The sequence below is a fragment of the Rhinolophus hipposideros genome (assembly GCF_964194185.1).
Source record: "Rhinolophus hipposideros genome assembly, chromosome: 6".
Taxonomy (NCBI): Eukaryota; Metazoa; Chordata; class Mammalia; order Chiroptera; family Rhinolophidae; genus Rhinolophus; species Rhinolophus hipposideros.
The window spans coordinates 32,292,677-32,307,099 of NC_138052.1; the positions used below are offsets into that span (position 1 = coordinate 32,292,677).

The 14,423-nt window shown below is 42.8% G+C and overlaps 1 protein-coding gene across 5 annotated transcripts in view; it reads right to left on the bottom strand.

The window, feature by feature from the left end:
• Positions 1-14,423, bottom strand: part of CACNB4 (calcium voltage-gated channel auxiliary subunit beta 4) — a 227,882-nt gene that overhangs the window by 123,168 nt on the left and 90,291 nt on the right. The window contains exons 1-2 of one of the 5 annotated variants that reach the window (XM_081052653.1): positions 3,249-3,516; positions 1,139-1,298 (exon numbers count right to left, since the gene is read on the bottom strand). The exons of 3 other annotated variants lie outside the window; for them this stretch is intronic. In XM_081052653.1, coding sequence (XP_080908779.1) covers positions 1,139-1,144 — 6 coding nt within the window. In that variant the 5' untranslated portion in view covers positions 1,145-1,298; positions 3,249-3,516. Of the gene's footprint in view, positions 1-1,138; positions 1,299-3,248; positions 3,562-14,423 lie in introns of those variants that run through there. One more of the 5 variants, XM_081052652.1, reaches the window with a different exon arrangement.

Below are 14,423 nucleotides of genomic sequence, written 5' to 3' on the forward strand. Positions count from 1 at the left end.
GCATTGATAGTCTGAAAGGATACAAAGCAATAGTTAACCGTGATTATCTCTGGGAGGATTCTAAGGAACTTTTTCTACTTATCTGCGTCTTCCATTTTATCCCTATAAAGACATCCCTCCTATTGTCTGTGTAACAAGCCTACCATATGAAAAAAGTATCTATTGTTATAAAGAGTCCACAAACATCAAAATACCCAATTATGAAACATGTATACCAAGGAACAGGTCTACCAAAATCTATTGTGACTCAGATTAAAAAATGCATAATGCATATTGGGGGCTCAGTCAGTGAAAAGCATGTTGACCACCAAGACCTGTGTGAAGACCCAGTGGGCTCAGTAGAAGAGGCAGGGGACAACCCTCACACAGAAGAGACCATGTAGTGAAATTCTGTGCGCATAATCGATTGTAAAAGGCCTGGTCTAAGTATGGACTCATTCTGGAGCACCCACCCCATTCCCTGTCAAGGTAACAAAAGGGGTAATGGGGCACGCGTGAAATCTCCCGTTCCTACATAGGACCTTGCTGTGGGGGCCCTGAAGGAACTTTTAGGCTTCCTTGTAATTCTGAATGAAGCTGACACTTAATGACCCTCCTAGAAACCAGAGCAGAAGTTAATGAACTTTTCCAAAAAGGCTCTATAGGACTCAAGAACCCAGACTCAAGTGTATTCCAACATGACCCTTGTTCCTTTCCCTTTATATATATAGTACATAAAATACAGAGGTTATAAGTCAAAATCAAGGGTACCGGAAGTATACGATCTACCATAGTACCAAAATCTCTCTCATACTGTGGGGATGTAAGGTGCTAACGGTGGCTAATAATGCTTTATTCTTATTCCAAATAAAATAGTCCCTGGCAAGATGATCTTATTACAGGTTTACTGGGTGAAAACACTGAATGTAATCACTTATCACATGTTAAACCCCACACACCCCACAGAGACATTTTCCACAGCACAGAGTGGTAGACATATTCAGATGGCTCCCCGACCCCCCAAAGGAAGTGCCGTCCTCAGCTTTTAGTGCCTGTATATTCTCGGACTGCAGCTGACCCTCTGAGAAAAGCCTCCACGCCTATCCACCGGACCTGTTCTGAGAGCTTTGCTTCCGTCTGGGCAACCCCCCACACTTACAGCCATAAATGCATTGGCACTGAGAAAGACTGCTGGGGATGTGGCACTCCAGGTGTGGCTTTATTTTTCACTTCACCGGGTCAGCTATTTAGGCCTAGTCTTCTCCACTGGCTTGAAGCTTTGTTCACACCATCTTGGGTAACACATCACATTATTCTTCCTTATAAAAACAAATAAACTCAAATAAGCATTCAGAGTCAGTTCACCCCTCCGAACACCTCTGCCTTCCCCTCTGATTTATGTGACACGCTTTCGAGCCCACCCTTCCGAAAGCCTCCCATACTTTCGACGGAGGATCAGCCAGATGCCTTTCTTCATTCCTTGGGTTTCCCACCTTCCTCGCCTCCACAGATGTGCAGAGCCCGGAGGAGCTCAGCCTGCTGGCCACCACTGAGTCACAGGAGCTCAGCACTGCAGTATCTAGCACTACCTGCCATCCACGGCCGTCACTGAGGCCAGTCACTGCACACTTCCCACCCTACAGAAAGGCTCGGCCGTCCTGTGAGGCTGGACCAAAAGGAAAAATTATGTATTTTCATACTTATACTGGCTCCCTGCTGAAACAGTGCTTTAGAAATTTATACAGTCCTGGAGAACAAGGTGCTGGATACATTAGTTCCTAGCTGACTCTGTTCATAGAAGCTGGTTTCTAAAATAACCGGTTATTCTAAGATAACTCCACCAATCCACTTAAGGGCAACACAGTGCTGAATGGTAGAAAATTAAAAGTTACAATTCACTGAAGTCATAAATGAGCATGTGGAAAGAAGGGGCATGAGGAAGCAGCAGGCCTCCTGACAAACCCAGCCAGGGCAGCTACTCCAAGGAACTCCTATAGTTGCGTTTTCCATCCTCCCACACTCTTGCCAAGTGCGGACCTTCTCTATTTCAGCCACCCTTGTTTCTGACTACAGCCCCTTGCAGTAAACTAACAGTCTGATCATTTACGAGCACGTTGGGCCACATGCAGAGAGACTTTGCGGAAACAGAGTTAGAGTTAGAGCTAATACACAGACGGGGAAGAAAAATGAAATGCCTTATCAGAACACAGGATGTCTGTCTTTCATGGATAGCACATCCTTTGATACATACGTCTGCACTGACGTATATCACCGGGGGTTTTGTTGTTGTTGTTATAATCTGTTTATTTGGCGGTTTAGCCAGAGAACCTTATATAACACCCTCCTGCTTCAAATGGAGCAACATGTATGGCATTGCCCTCATATACAATCCAGACTCCCCACAGCAGGTCCCATTAGCTACCCGAATTATTTTACCTTGCATGGTTTCTATATAATTGATTAAAATTAAAGAACCACTACTAGCAATAGTAAAAGAAAGAGTCAGGAATCAGCTTTACCCTACACTCAAAAGCTAGCATTCTGATGGTATGATTTAGGGGATTTCAGAAAACCATTTTCAAGCGGATTTTCATAGACTACGTGAGCCTGACCTGTGGAGGGAAAGGAGTCCAGTTTCCTGAGGCAGCACACACGTGAGCCTACTCCAGTCCTCCAGGGTAGAGTGCAGGAACACTACCTCTGCCTCCGCACTGGGGTCTTGTACGACCACAATCTTTGCATCTGATCTCCTTAACAAAGGAGCAGTAGATCTGCACCGCTTGTATGGCCAGAAACCACATAATACAGCTACAGCTGAGGAACTTCCATTCATGCCAGCTCAGTAAACAATGTGTATTATATAATGAATGAGCCTTTTCTATGAACCCTGCTGTTGGGAAACACAGGCACTTTCTGCATAGTTTAAACTGGTCTACAAGGTGCGGTTAGTTACCCCAGGTGAGATCAAATGTGGACCAAGTAATGTACAAATCCAAACAGCTTACACTCTTAGATGCCTTTGCTATCACCCTAATTTCTTTTTGGTTTGACGAGAAATTATATAATGAAGAATTATTTCCGTTAACTCTAAACTATACAGAGAACATTGACATAACAGCCAGTAAGCACCTGAAAGATGTTCGCTTTCAGCTCCATGTTCCCTGCGTTGCCTAAGAAGTGGGGGGGGGGGGTGCGGGGGGGGGGGGGGAGGGTTAGTGGGAGGAGGAAGAGGAGGGGAGAGGGAATCAGCCATCTATGAAAATACTTACAGCCTCCGAGTCTTCAATTCCATGCAGGTACAAATTGTCATACATGGAGGTCTGATAATCCAGAGCACCTCTTTCAAAGCAAAAACAAAACTGCTACAGAAGCCACAGCTAGAGCTAAAAGATAGAAAAGGCCTGTTTGGAAGAACTGCGTCTGCCTTATCAATTCCTGTGGATTTACCAGGCAGGATGCTATGCATTCACATCACAGAGGGTGAGGTTATCCCCAGAGGCAGTTCAGACCTGGCATTTTATCTGCCTTCCCAATACAGAGCATAAAAAAGCAAAACCCTTCCTCAGCCACAGACTGGTGACTGAGCTAGGAAAGCGGTCTCTGATTGGCTCAGCTTCCCTGCTTCAGTCAGCTGAAGAGCGTTCCCTGGGAGAGTGGAGGGCGACTGGAGCATCCTACCCAGCAAAGAGCTGCTTCCTGTTTCGCCCATACCGTGTACTTCTGCAATAAACACTTATCAATATCGAAAAGGCTGCTTGGAATGTCTGGAAAGGCAGACTATTGACTACTCTAAACACAACTGCTCATCTTAATTAAATTCACAATTGGAGGGAGGTAGGGGAGCGAAGGAGAAATTTTATTTTCAGAGAATACTGTGTAAAACAGGCAAACAGATACTAATCTCCACCCAACATGTGTACTTAGCAGATGCAACTTAATTTTTTTTTTAAGAAAAGGTGAAAAAAATGGATAGAATAAACAGATGGTAAGATTTCTTGTGGGAATTTCTACTGTAAAAGTTTTGAATATTCTCGCTGAAGTCTCTCTGCCTCACTGGCAAGAAAATACTTCTGTAACCCAATCAGTGAAGTTTGATAAAGAAGCCCAAAGCTCTCAAAAGCCTTTTATAGTTGCTCTCAAAAGCCTTTATTTAGTTGCAAAATTTTTAGTATCTCTTTAATTTTTAAACAACCTTTAAGCAACGGCCAATATTTTACCTTAAATCCTTCATCCCCTTTCCAATTTTTGGACCTTTAATTTTCTAAAAAGGCATTGATCTTTTCCCCAAAATCCGAACAGGGTACTCCCTCCCTCTGCTCCTATCACACCACAGCTCAGTCTAACCCGGGACAGGTCCCACACTGGAGCGTACTTAGATACTTACAGCTTTCTGGTCAACCAATAAAGTACTGCAGCTTTGAAACAAGAGAGCTCTATAACTTACTCTAAAAGAAGCCAGCTATGTTTGGAAAAAAGAAGTTGGTGAGGGGCAAAGAGCACAAGATAAAGAAGCTGAATGACTCACTGGGGTAAACAATGACCCAGAAACTCTGAAGCTCTGAGTCCAGTATCAGCTTCGCCACTTATTGGTCAGATGGCTGGACCAATCACCATTCTATGGGCTTTAGTTTCTTCACCTCTCAAATCGAGGTAAAAAATAACTCAGAGAAGGAAATTTGCAACATAAAGTGCAACATAAACACTTACCAATGACAACTCTGCTTTGTCAGCTGGAAGGCACTGGCTATAGGTCCTAAGCTGTCAGCCCAGGAATAACTGGCTGGCCCTGGACCTAGGAAATGATGCCTGTCCTTCCAGCCAGTACCTCTGAGAAGTGTAACTTCTAAAGGAACAAGGTCGGGTCACAAAAAGCAACACCAGAGCTACACCTGCTGAGCAGAGCACAGTTCTTCCAGGGCTACAATGACCCAGTAATGTCTTTCAATCTCAGTTGCACACCTTGGGAATAGCACCAGTACTTAGTTGCTTTCAAATCGAAATGATGGCAAGGGGACTCATCAGTCCTTTAGAACCCCAGATGGTAGGGTTCATACAGGATGCCATCTGTGCCTACACGGAGGGAGAATGGCAAAAGAGGAGGGGTGCAATCGGCAGGAGTCCATAGAAAGAAACCCAGCGCCAGCTCTACCTGCTGACAACTGTGTGTCACGCAAGTCACGCCCCAGGCTGAACCTCGGCTCTCCCCTACATAACGCGAGAGTACCGGGTCAAAGGATTTGTAAGCTCAAATCCCTGTATGCCATTCTGTTATTTTTAATAACTATATAACTATATAGCCATGTGCTATTTTAGTCAGAATCTACAGAAAATGGAAGCAAGAGGGTCTTTTTTCTCCTTCCAGTTTCCACATCATTTCCTTACTTTACCACTTCAATTGAGAGGTTATGGATACTTCCTGAGTGTCTTTAAATGGAAATCTAGATTGGGGGAGGAGGAGAAGCAGTTCACTTGCATAATTCACCAAAATGAGAGAAGCTGCTCCCTACTGGGAAAACTGTACATGGCTCAAGTCTTCTCCTGTGCTTTCCTGCTTCAAAGTGGTCCCTACAGCTAACGTGAGGGTCTAAAGGAAGAAAGGAAATTATATGATGAAGAATAGAGGGTCTTTTTAAAGAACAGGGGCTCATTGTTTGGGGGGGGGGCTCATTTTGTGATAAACTAATGCATGCAGTAAACCAGTCTGACTCCGAGTGGGATGCCGGGAGGAAGGCAGTGGCTCCAGCACAGCAGCCTGTAGTTACTCCCTGCAACCCTGCACCCAAGCCATCAGACTAAGAACTGATGTGAAACATGCTCCCCAGGAAGTTAGAAAAATGCTAGACTCAGAATCACAAGTTGTTGGAGATGGGAGAACCCCAGAGGTCACCTAATCCTGCCCTCATTTTAATATGCAGAATGGTTAAATTCCTGTATTCAAAGCCATAATTTTCTATAGTTGAATGTTCCTTCCTACTCCCTTTTTGACGGGGTCTTCAAGACAAGGGATGAGGAGCAGTGGACGTGTTCCCAGAAGAAATTTGGTAAAACAGAAGGAGGTCACTTTGGTTGTGGGAGGATCTATGGTTTCCCATGCCTTTCATTCTAAAAATGGTCTAATTACACGTCATGTGGTCACCCACAAGCTGATAAATGAAAATCAACTAATAGGTTGGAGAGTCTGCCCCTAGCATGGGGGCCTACACAGAATGATCACTGACTGCACCTGCAAATTACCTAAAGGTTTCAATTTCACAATCAGGCTGGTCCTCGAGTTCCAGAGGAACCCTAGTGAGAGACTCAGTCTGGACTTCCCCAGAGGAACTTTGAGGAGTTCCCAGAAAAATGAACTCGAATTCCAAGAGGATCTTGGAACTGACCGACTCTGTCCCACTATTCTCTGAACTGAAAGCGGGGAGACAAGTAGTGAGAGGACCCTAGGAACTTTCTGGGACTTTTCAGATGAGAAGGCCTCGGGATTCCAGCAGGTCCAAGTTCTGAGGGACAAATTTCAAGGGTGTCATAATGCACTGCAGCAAGAGGTGAAAAATAGCTAAGGGCGTGGTAGCCTCTTATGTTTGACTTTAAGAGTTCTCCAGGGAAGTGATTGGTTGAGAAGATGAACGATGAACTACCCTCTCCCCTGGTCTACTTCTCTTATCTGAGGTTTCAATGAGAACAAGTCTGAAAGCCTTGTGGCTTATCTTGTGTCCGTGTTTCCCAGTAACCCACTCATCTCTCATCACTGAGTAGCCTCCAAAACCACATAGCCCCGAAACGACTGCCTCCGATTTTGAGGTTGCTCTGCTGACTCTGTTTCTGACCCACTTCCTTTGAAGTCATCTCTCATTATGATCAACATGTCAAAGTCAAAAGACCCTATGAGAAGGCATTGCCTTCATGATTCTGTTATAAATTACACATGATTCTTGTGTAATTTTCTCGCAAATTTTCTCGCAATTTGACAAATGCCTCCACTGAGCTCAGTTCAGCAGAGGAAATGGTATGGTCCTCAACCAATCCGAAAAGCTCTCTTACGTACCTCATGGGATCACCACTTTCAGTTAGTTTTTGTTGGCTTCAAATGTAGGGACAAGGAGTTGCTTTCCTTTCCCTGGACGGGGCTTTGTGGTACAGCAAACCCATGGAATTGACAGTGGAACACAAAGAACAAGCAATCCTTTTTTCCATTTGTTCGGAAAGGAGAAGGGGGAGAAAAGTCAAGAGCGTGCTGATCAGCTCTGAGTTTTAGACAGCCATGATCAAGACAATGGTGTCGATTTGGAAGTGAAAGGAAACCTGATTATCCAATTTTCCACCCAGGTTTCTGTGGAATTGAACTTTTCTAAGCCAGTGTAGTTATGAGTTCTACAGCAAGACTCTGAAAGGTCAGGATAAATTAGAACACAAGTCAAAGACTTGGCTTGCCAATTCAGCTACAGGCATTATTTTGCTCTTTGTTTTTGTTGAAATTTTGCTAAGTGACCACAGTGTGCTAGATGATTTTTCTCCCTCTTCTGCTCTGCAAGAGCTAATCTACTCATGCATTCGCCTGTAGAAATCTGTGTGGCATAGCAGGCTTTCATATTGTAACCCGTTTCCTCCCTGATGTGTTTCAGACAGGTGGCGCCCGCAGGGTAAAGAAATGAGAACAAAATAAAACACTGCAGATAATTGATTTCTCTTTCAGTCGTCCTCCGAGTTTGAATGTAGACCTCACTACCTAGGCAGGTAGGTCCTTGAGTTTCTCTGCGCCTCATCCGTAACGTGGAGATAAGAGTTCTAGATTTAAGGAGTTAATATATGAAAGGGACATAGAAAGTCCTTGGCCCACAGAAAGCAGAGGAAGAATCAGCGTTTCTTTAAGGGAAGTAGTATGGAATTGGGGCCACTACATCGCCCACCTCCATGGGTCCCCCCCCACACTGCCACCTGTGTGACTGGTACCCCTGGCGCGGTATAATGGGAATACTATGCAGCAGGGTGGTTAAGAGCAGGGGCTCTGGAGCCAGACGGGCACATAGCCCCGTTATGTCACTTCCCAGCTGAATAACACTCGACAAGCTATGCTGCCTCTCTGTGCCTCCACTTCCTTATTTATAAAATGAGGGCTATCCCAAGATTATTGCAGATTGAAAGCCTCGACAGAAGAAAGTGCTCAGAACGGTGCCTGGCACAAACTCAATGTGCCCCAAGCATCAGTTGCTTGTTATCTTTGGGTCTGGCCAGAATCCCTGGTACCCTTTGCTTCTGGGGTGGGATTCCTACTACTTGCCCCTGATGCTGGCCTGGTTGCTCTCAATCCCCCCCTGAGACCCCGGGCTCAGCCAGCAGAGCTGAGACCAGCATCCTGACTCCCGCTGCCCTACTTAGCTTCATGCCAGCCTCCTCCCGGCTGCCTACCTGCTTCATCTGGCCAGGCTGATTGCTCCTTATGCTGAAGCTGGCATGCGCGCCCGGACCACCACGGCCTGAAAACAAACAGCACGACCCTTCAGCCACCCCACTGAACTCTGCGTCTTTCCCGTGTGCCCTAAGTACCCACTACTTCTACACTGGCCTCCCCAATAGTCTGGCGTTTGGTCAAACTAGAATTCTGACCTCCCTCACCCCCACCAGCCACTCCAGGACTGCCCTAACCTGTCACAAGCCACTGCCAAGAAAACGTCCCCATGAAAATCCTGTAACACATGCCATTACTGGTTCTTACCAAGGGGGCAAGAGGAGAGTGGGAAAGACAGAGAGAAACAGAGAGAGACAGGGATAAAGGGAGACAGAAAACCCTAGAGATACTCAAATGAAGAATGAATATATGGACTAGCTCCCCTCCTCCCTGCATTCTTAAAGGCTCCAGGAAAAAAATTATTCTTCATAATTCATAAAAGAGTGAGCGTAGGTAAGGTAAAAATTCCCATGGCCTATTCAACTTGCCAGAAAATGACAGATCCTTCCCCATGATTGACGTATTACTCAGAAATCTCTCACTTTCTGAGATTTCTGTTTTAAAAAAAAAAGCCAATCTCTTGGCAAAAACATTCCATACAGCCACAATTTTCATGAACACCACGCAACTGTATTTTGCTCTCTTCTCCAAAATGAACTGAGGAGACCGGGCCAGCTGATTTCTTCCCGTTGCCTATACACCACTTAGCTAATATTATCAGTGCTAATTTAACAATGATAGCTTTCAACTGCCAACTGCTCTGCACCATTGGAGAGGCTGCAAACTAGAAGATCAACAAGACACGACTGCATCCTCCTGGAAGCCGACTAAGGACGGTATCGTAGCAATACTTGATATCCTTAACTAAGGATGTCAGAAACTGAACCAAGGAGACGGTTATAATCAAAGCTCTCAATTTGGAGAAGCTCCAGTGAGAGCTGGAGAGGAATCTGATTCAGCAGGGGTGAGAAGAAGGAAAAGGGGAAGGAAGGGACCAGTTTCGCTCATGACCAGGGCAGAAATGAGACAACTTGCTATATAGCCTTGGGCAAACCACTTTCCCATGATTCCAAATTGCTACAAACAGTAAATGGTTGAGTTTGTTTTTTACGTAAAATTTTATTTTCTATTTTGTTACTGCTTTTAGGTAGAAATTCATGATTTTCCTTCCTAGGGGGAGTTTTTCTCTTTAATGTGATAATACAGTTTACGCATAGATCCCTTCAGTCACCTAGTAAACACCCACAAATGTTTATTGAGTAACTAATATCTCCTCCCCCCAAAAAAAAGATCAGATTGGATCGGCTCCTATTTGAAATCTTTTAAGGCTTCCCACTGCTCTTACAATAAAGACCCGCATTTTTAACAGGGTCCAGCAGCTGACCACTCTCATCTTGCACCTCTATCTTCTTCTCTCTTTCTTCTACAGCCAGCCTGGCTTTCTTGGATACGTCACATTCCTTCCCATCACCAAACTCTGTCTATTCTGAGTCCTTTGCCTAATGCCACACTCCCCCAGACCCTGACCACATTAGTGAGATTGATGAATTAGTACCTGTGTCCAGAAGGTGAGTTCTATGGAATGAGGAATCAGACAGCTTCTTACTCATCCTTCTATCCCCACTGCCTAGGACATAGACGGCTTTCAATAAACCTGTGACTAGTTCACAATGGCCCTGAATTCCTTGGCTACTTCCACACTGTGGCTGCCAAAACAGTACAGTGACTAACAAAAAAAACCAAAAAAAAAAAAAACAAAAACCACATGCTCATAAAGTGAAACATAGATATTTTTTAGAGCTAAGAACACCCAGAACATGAACATCCCCAGAGGGTCCTCACCAAATTGTCTGCATGCCCTGACTGGGAGAGAATGGTCCTGTTCAGATTCAGATTCTTACAAATTAAATAATCTAGGTGTGACATAGAGGTACTGTTTTAACAATGCCTCTATTTCAAAGAAAACATAATTTATGATGTGCTGATGCAATTGTTTTTCTTTTTGGTGACGGATCGTTCATACCTTCATACCGTTGCACACGATGTTCCCTCTCTCTGGAAGGCCACTTCCACTCTGCCACAACCTGCCCTCAACTTTTTCTATTTGGTGAATTCATTCCTTCTTTCAGGTCCAACGCAAACGTCACTAAGACCTTCCCCAACTCCCTCAGACATTAGACACTAGAGGAATTGAGCCAGAAATCTGTGAGGTCAATTTTAGGGCTGCTGTGGATTTAGAAAAGAAACCACAAAATGGAAGAGGGTATCAGGAACTCAGGTGTGAACTAGACTCAGGCCAGTGGTAGAGATTTTTCTTGGGTGGACTCTATGGGCAGGGGAGATATTGGTGGATGATGAATGGATGGTACTTAGGGTCCTGGGATATTTCCCAAAACTTTGTTGCCTCAGGATGCATTTTGGGGCTAACCCCTGTTTCCCCCTAGAAACGAGTTCCAGACTCATACCTCCAGGGCAGGTATGGTGTCTTATTCATCTTGTTAATATATTCCCTTCTAATCCAGTGTCTATCACAAAAACTGGAAAATAGAAGTTCCATCAGTACATTGGGAAAAGCTGAATAAGCTAGTATGGGATAGATGACCTCCACGATACGACATAACACTGAGTGGACCAGGTGTCTCAAGTTCTATCCTATCTCATGCAACTTTAGGCACCATACATGCTAGAACTTCAACAGGGGAGTAAAGAAATCTGACTTATTCCAAAATACTGAGCCTAAAGTAGCAATACTCCTTCTAGGTCCCACCCACAGTAGACCTAGAGCTTTCTAAAGCACTGCTACACTTGAGTAAATTTATCTCAGGCAATGAATTGATCTCAGACTTCAGGTTGACAATTTTCAGTTTATGCAACTAGGTGAGTGGTAATGAAAGAATGGTGGTTTTGATGCTGAGCTTTGACTTCCATATTATTCTATGTGGCTGAGATGACTAAAAGCCCTAGTATCCATTCTCCATTTCCTCCTTTTAGCAATGAACCCCATTCCACCCCTAATTTTAGCAAGGGATATGACACTCCAAACTAGGAACTACATTTTTTCACAGCCTCCCTTGTCACTAGATGTCACCCTATTCTTGCTAACAGAATGTGAGAGAAAGTAATGTGTCCAACTTACACATCGCATCCTTGAAAGGATACTGATTTCTCAACACATGCTCTCTTACCCATTCTTTTGGATATAGTGTTGATGAAGCAATTTCTACCATACAGATGGGTGATGAAAAGTAATTAGGCTAGAGAAACCTGAATCAGTAAATGGCCTGTAGAGAGGGCTACTCTGCTGTCCTGGACGGCTCTCCTGTCTAGGTGAAAGAGAAAGACACTTCCATCATACTTAGGCATCTTTACTTGGGGAATCTTTGTTGAAGCAGCTTATGCTACTTAATGCCAGGTATAAAAGTAACTAAAATATAGCGTTCATTAGAGCTGAAACATGGCAACCAGAAAAATATGCCCAGAAGGTAGGCACTGGACTCAGAAAAGGACGCCTCGCTGGGTTGTGTCATTTCTTCTAATTCTTCTTTCACAAAATGCTCACCAAACCAAGTTGGTGGTCAGTTATAGTCAATCCCCACCCTCACCCCTCCATTCCCAATAAAATCAGAACATTGTCAAGTAAATGTGAAACCACAATAAGCCTGTTTATTTACTGAAACCAAAGATTAGGGACAAAAACAAAATGTTGGTGAGCAAGAAACACATATAAATTGCCAATTTTTTATACTGCTTTTTCAAAGCCCAAATGAATTCAAAGAAAATCTTCAACTCTATTGAGTTTTTACTTGAAGTAGACCACTGCAAAGAGAAAAATATTCACCACCTTTTAGCAAAGTCCATAAGGATGTCCTCATGAAGATTTGGAATTTCAATATAATTTCTCTTAGTTCCAATCTGTTTGGTCATTTCCTCTGTAGTCCTGGATAGAAAATTAGTTGGAGCTGTAAGTCTAAAACTATTCCCCAAGAGGCACAAACAGAAACAGGCTGAGTTATTTGATCTAAATTCTAATTCTCAGAAGTGATTTTTGCATCAAATATTCAAAGAAAATAGGAATCATCTCCATAAAAATTAGTATAAATTTGGGGACAAATAATAAAAACACTGTACATTTATATTGATAGAAAATAGAAGATAATGTAAGAAAATTATCAATAACCCCTTACATCTGCAGGTCTCAGAAATCCAAAAGTATAAACAAACTAAGCATAGAGACTTTGGTAACACACATACACACACACACACACACACACACACACACACACGTGGCTTTGCAAAGTTGTTTAGCAATGCATTTTTCTTAATAACAGAAAGTGACTTACCAAATGTTTAAGAAAGGTAGATTGGAAATTAAATACTAATGTTCAAATACTTAGATGCCACGTACGTCACAGCGCCTCTGAACCTTGTGTGGGAAGGGAAGCTATAAATACTACTTGACCTTCCGGTCTTGTGTACCTTGGAAATCCATTTTCTTTTAAATTGGGAAAGGCAATAGTATCACGATTTTCTAAACAGTGGTTTAAAACAAACTATTTCTAACAGTCCCTCTAATTTCCTCTTTCAACATCAAATTAGCTCAAAATAAATATAAAACATTACAAGATAATCAACTAATAACTAATCAGTCTGGAAATAATGTCAAATCACAATGTTCCTTAGGTTTCTTGGCTCCTTTAACTGTCCCTTTAAACCTACGGATTCCATGAACAAAGAGCAACTGTCTTAACTTAATCTGCATATGTGTATGTGCCGGGATATAAGAAAATCTTCAACTCTATTGAGTGTTTAATTGAAGTAGACCACTGAAAAGAGAAAAATATTCACCACCTTTTAGCAAAGTATATAAGGATATAACAGACACTACTAGTCCATTACAGAAAACGAGGGAAATTCATAAACACATTGCTTTCAGAGGACTATCAGCAGGCATTTAGAAAAGGAATGTTTAGTGTCAGGCACATGGCCTGTGGGTCTCAGCTAATAAAGCTTTTTTACTTTTACTTTAAAAAAAGATTATCTACTAGAATGGTAAGAGATTAACCAGCACAGAAACTTTGGAAATCACTATCCTACTTTCAATCAAGCAAACCAACTAGTACTAAAAGTTTGGAGAGAAAAAGAAAAAGGTCTAGTAGGAAAAGAGATGACGGAGCTAATTTTATAGCCAGCAGAGTCATTCATTTCCTTTCATATTCAGTTCTTGTTGGTTGTGTTTACTTCACTTAACCATATACTTGATGAACATAAAACAACCAGAAAGATCTGAAGGGTCAGAAATCATGGGAAAGTTTCCTAACATCACACAACTCTGAAACAATAAGATAATAAAATGTATTTTCCTAGCCCTATCACCAGTAATAGGGCAACGAGGGACCTAAGCGTCTAATTTTTTAAATCTGTTAATTTGATATGCAAAAAAGTGGCATCTACTGATGCTTTCTTTTGCATCTTTTGCCAATGAATACATTTATGTGAAAATATATACATACAAAACGCTGTATTTTTTTATAAGCATGGCAAATCTACTGTCTCTGAGTGAGGAATTTCCACATCTAAGTAACAGAGACTGGGATATTCTTGTTTCTCTTTTAGGGGAAAGTCTTATAAAGATGGCATCTGAGACAGTGGCTCTTAATGATGGCAGATGATCAGAATCAGTTGAGGAGCTCTTTTACAATCCATTTACACTCGGGAAACTCACACTCAGTAGAGGTTCTACCATTTATGTTTCCTAAAAATCCCACTGCCACTTAAGTAGGCAATTGAATAAGAAGACCCCTGGGCTAAAACTGCAACAGATAAATATCACACCTGTCAGGCGAATAAGCTACTACATGCAATTCTTTAGGCATGTGACGAAGAGCGTTATGCCCCAAACTATCATTTTATTCTAAGGTGCTGACCTTATATCCATATCCATAAAGAAACTTATTCGCCCTGTGAGACCAATTTTGCCAAGTGACATAACACTGCCCCTATCTCT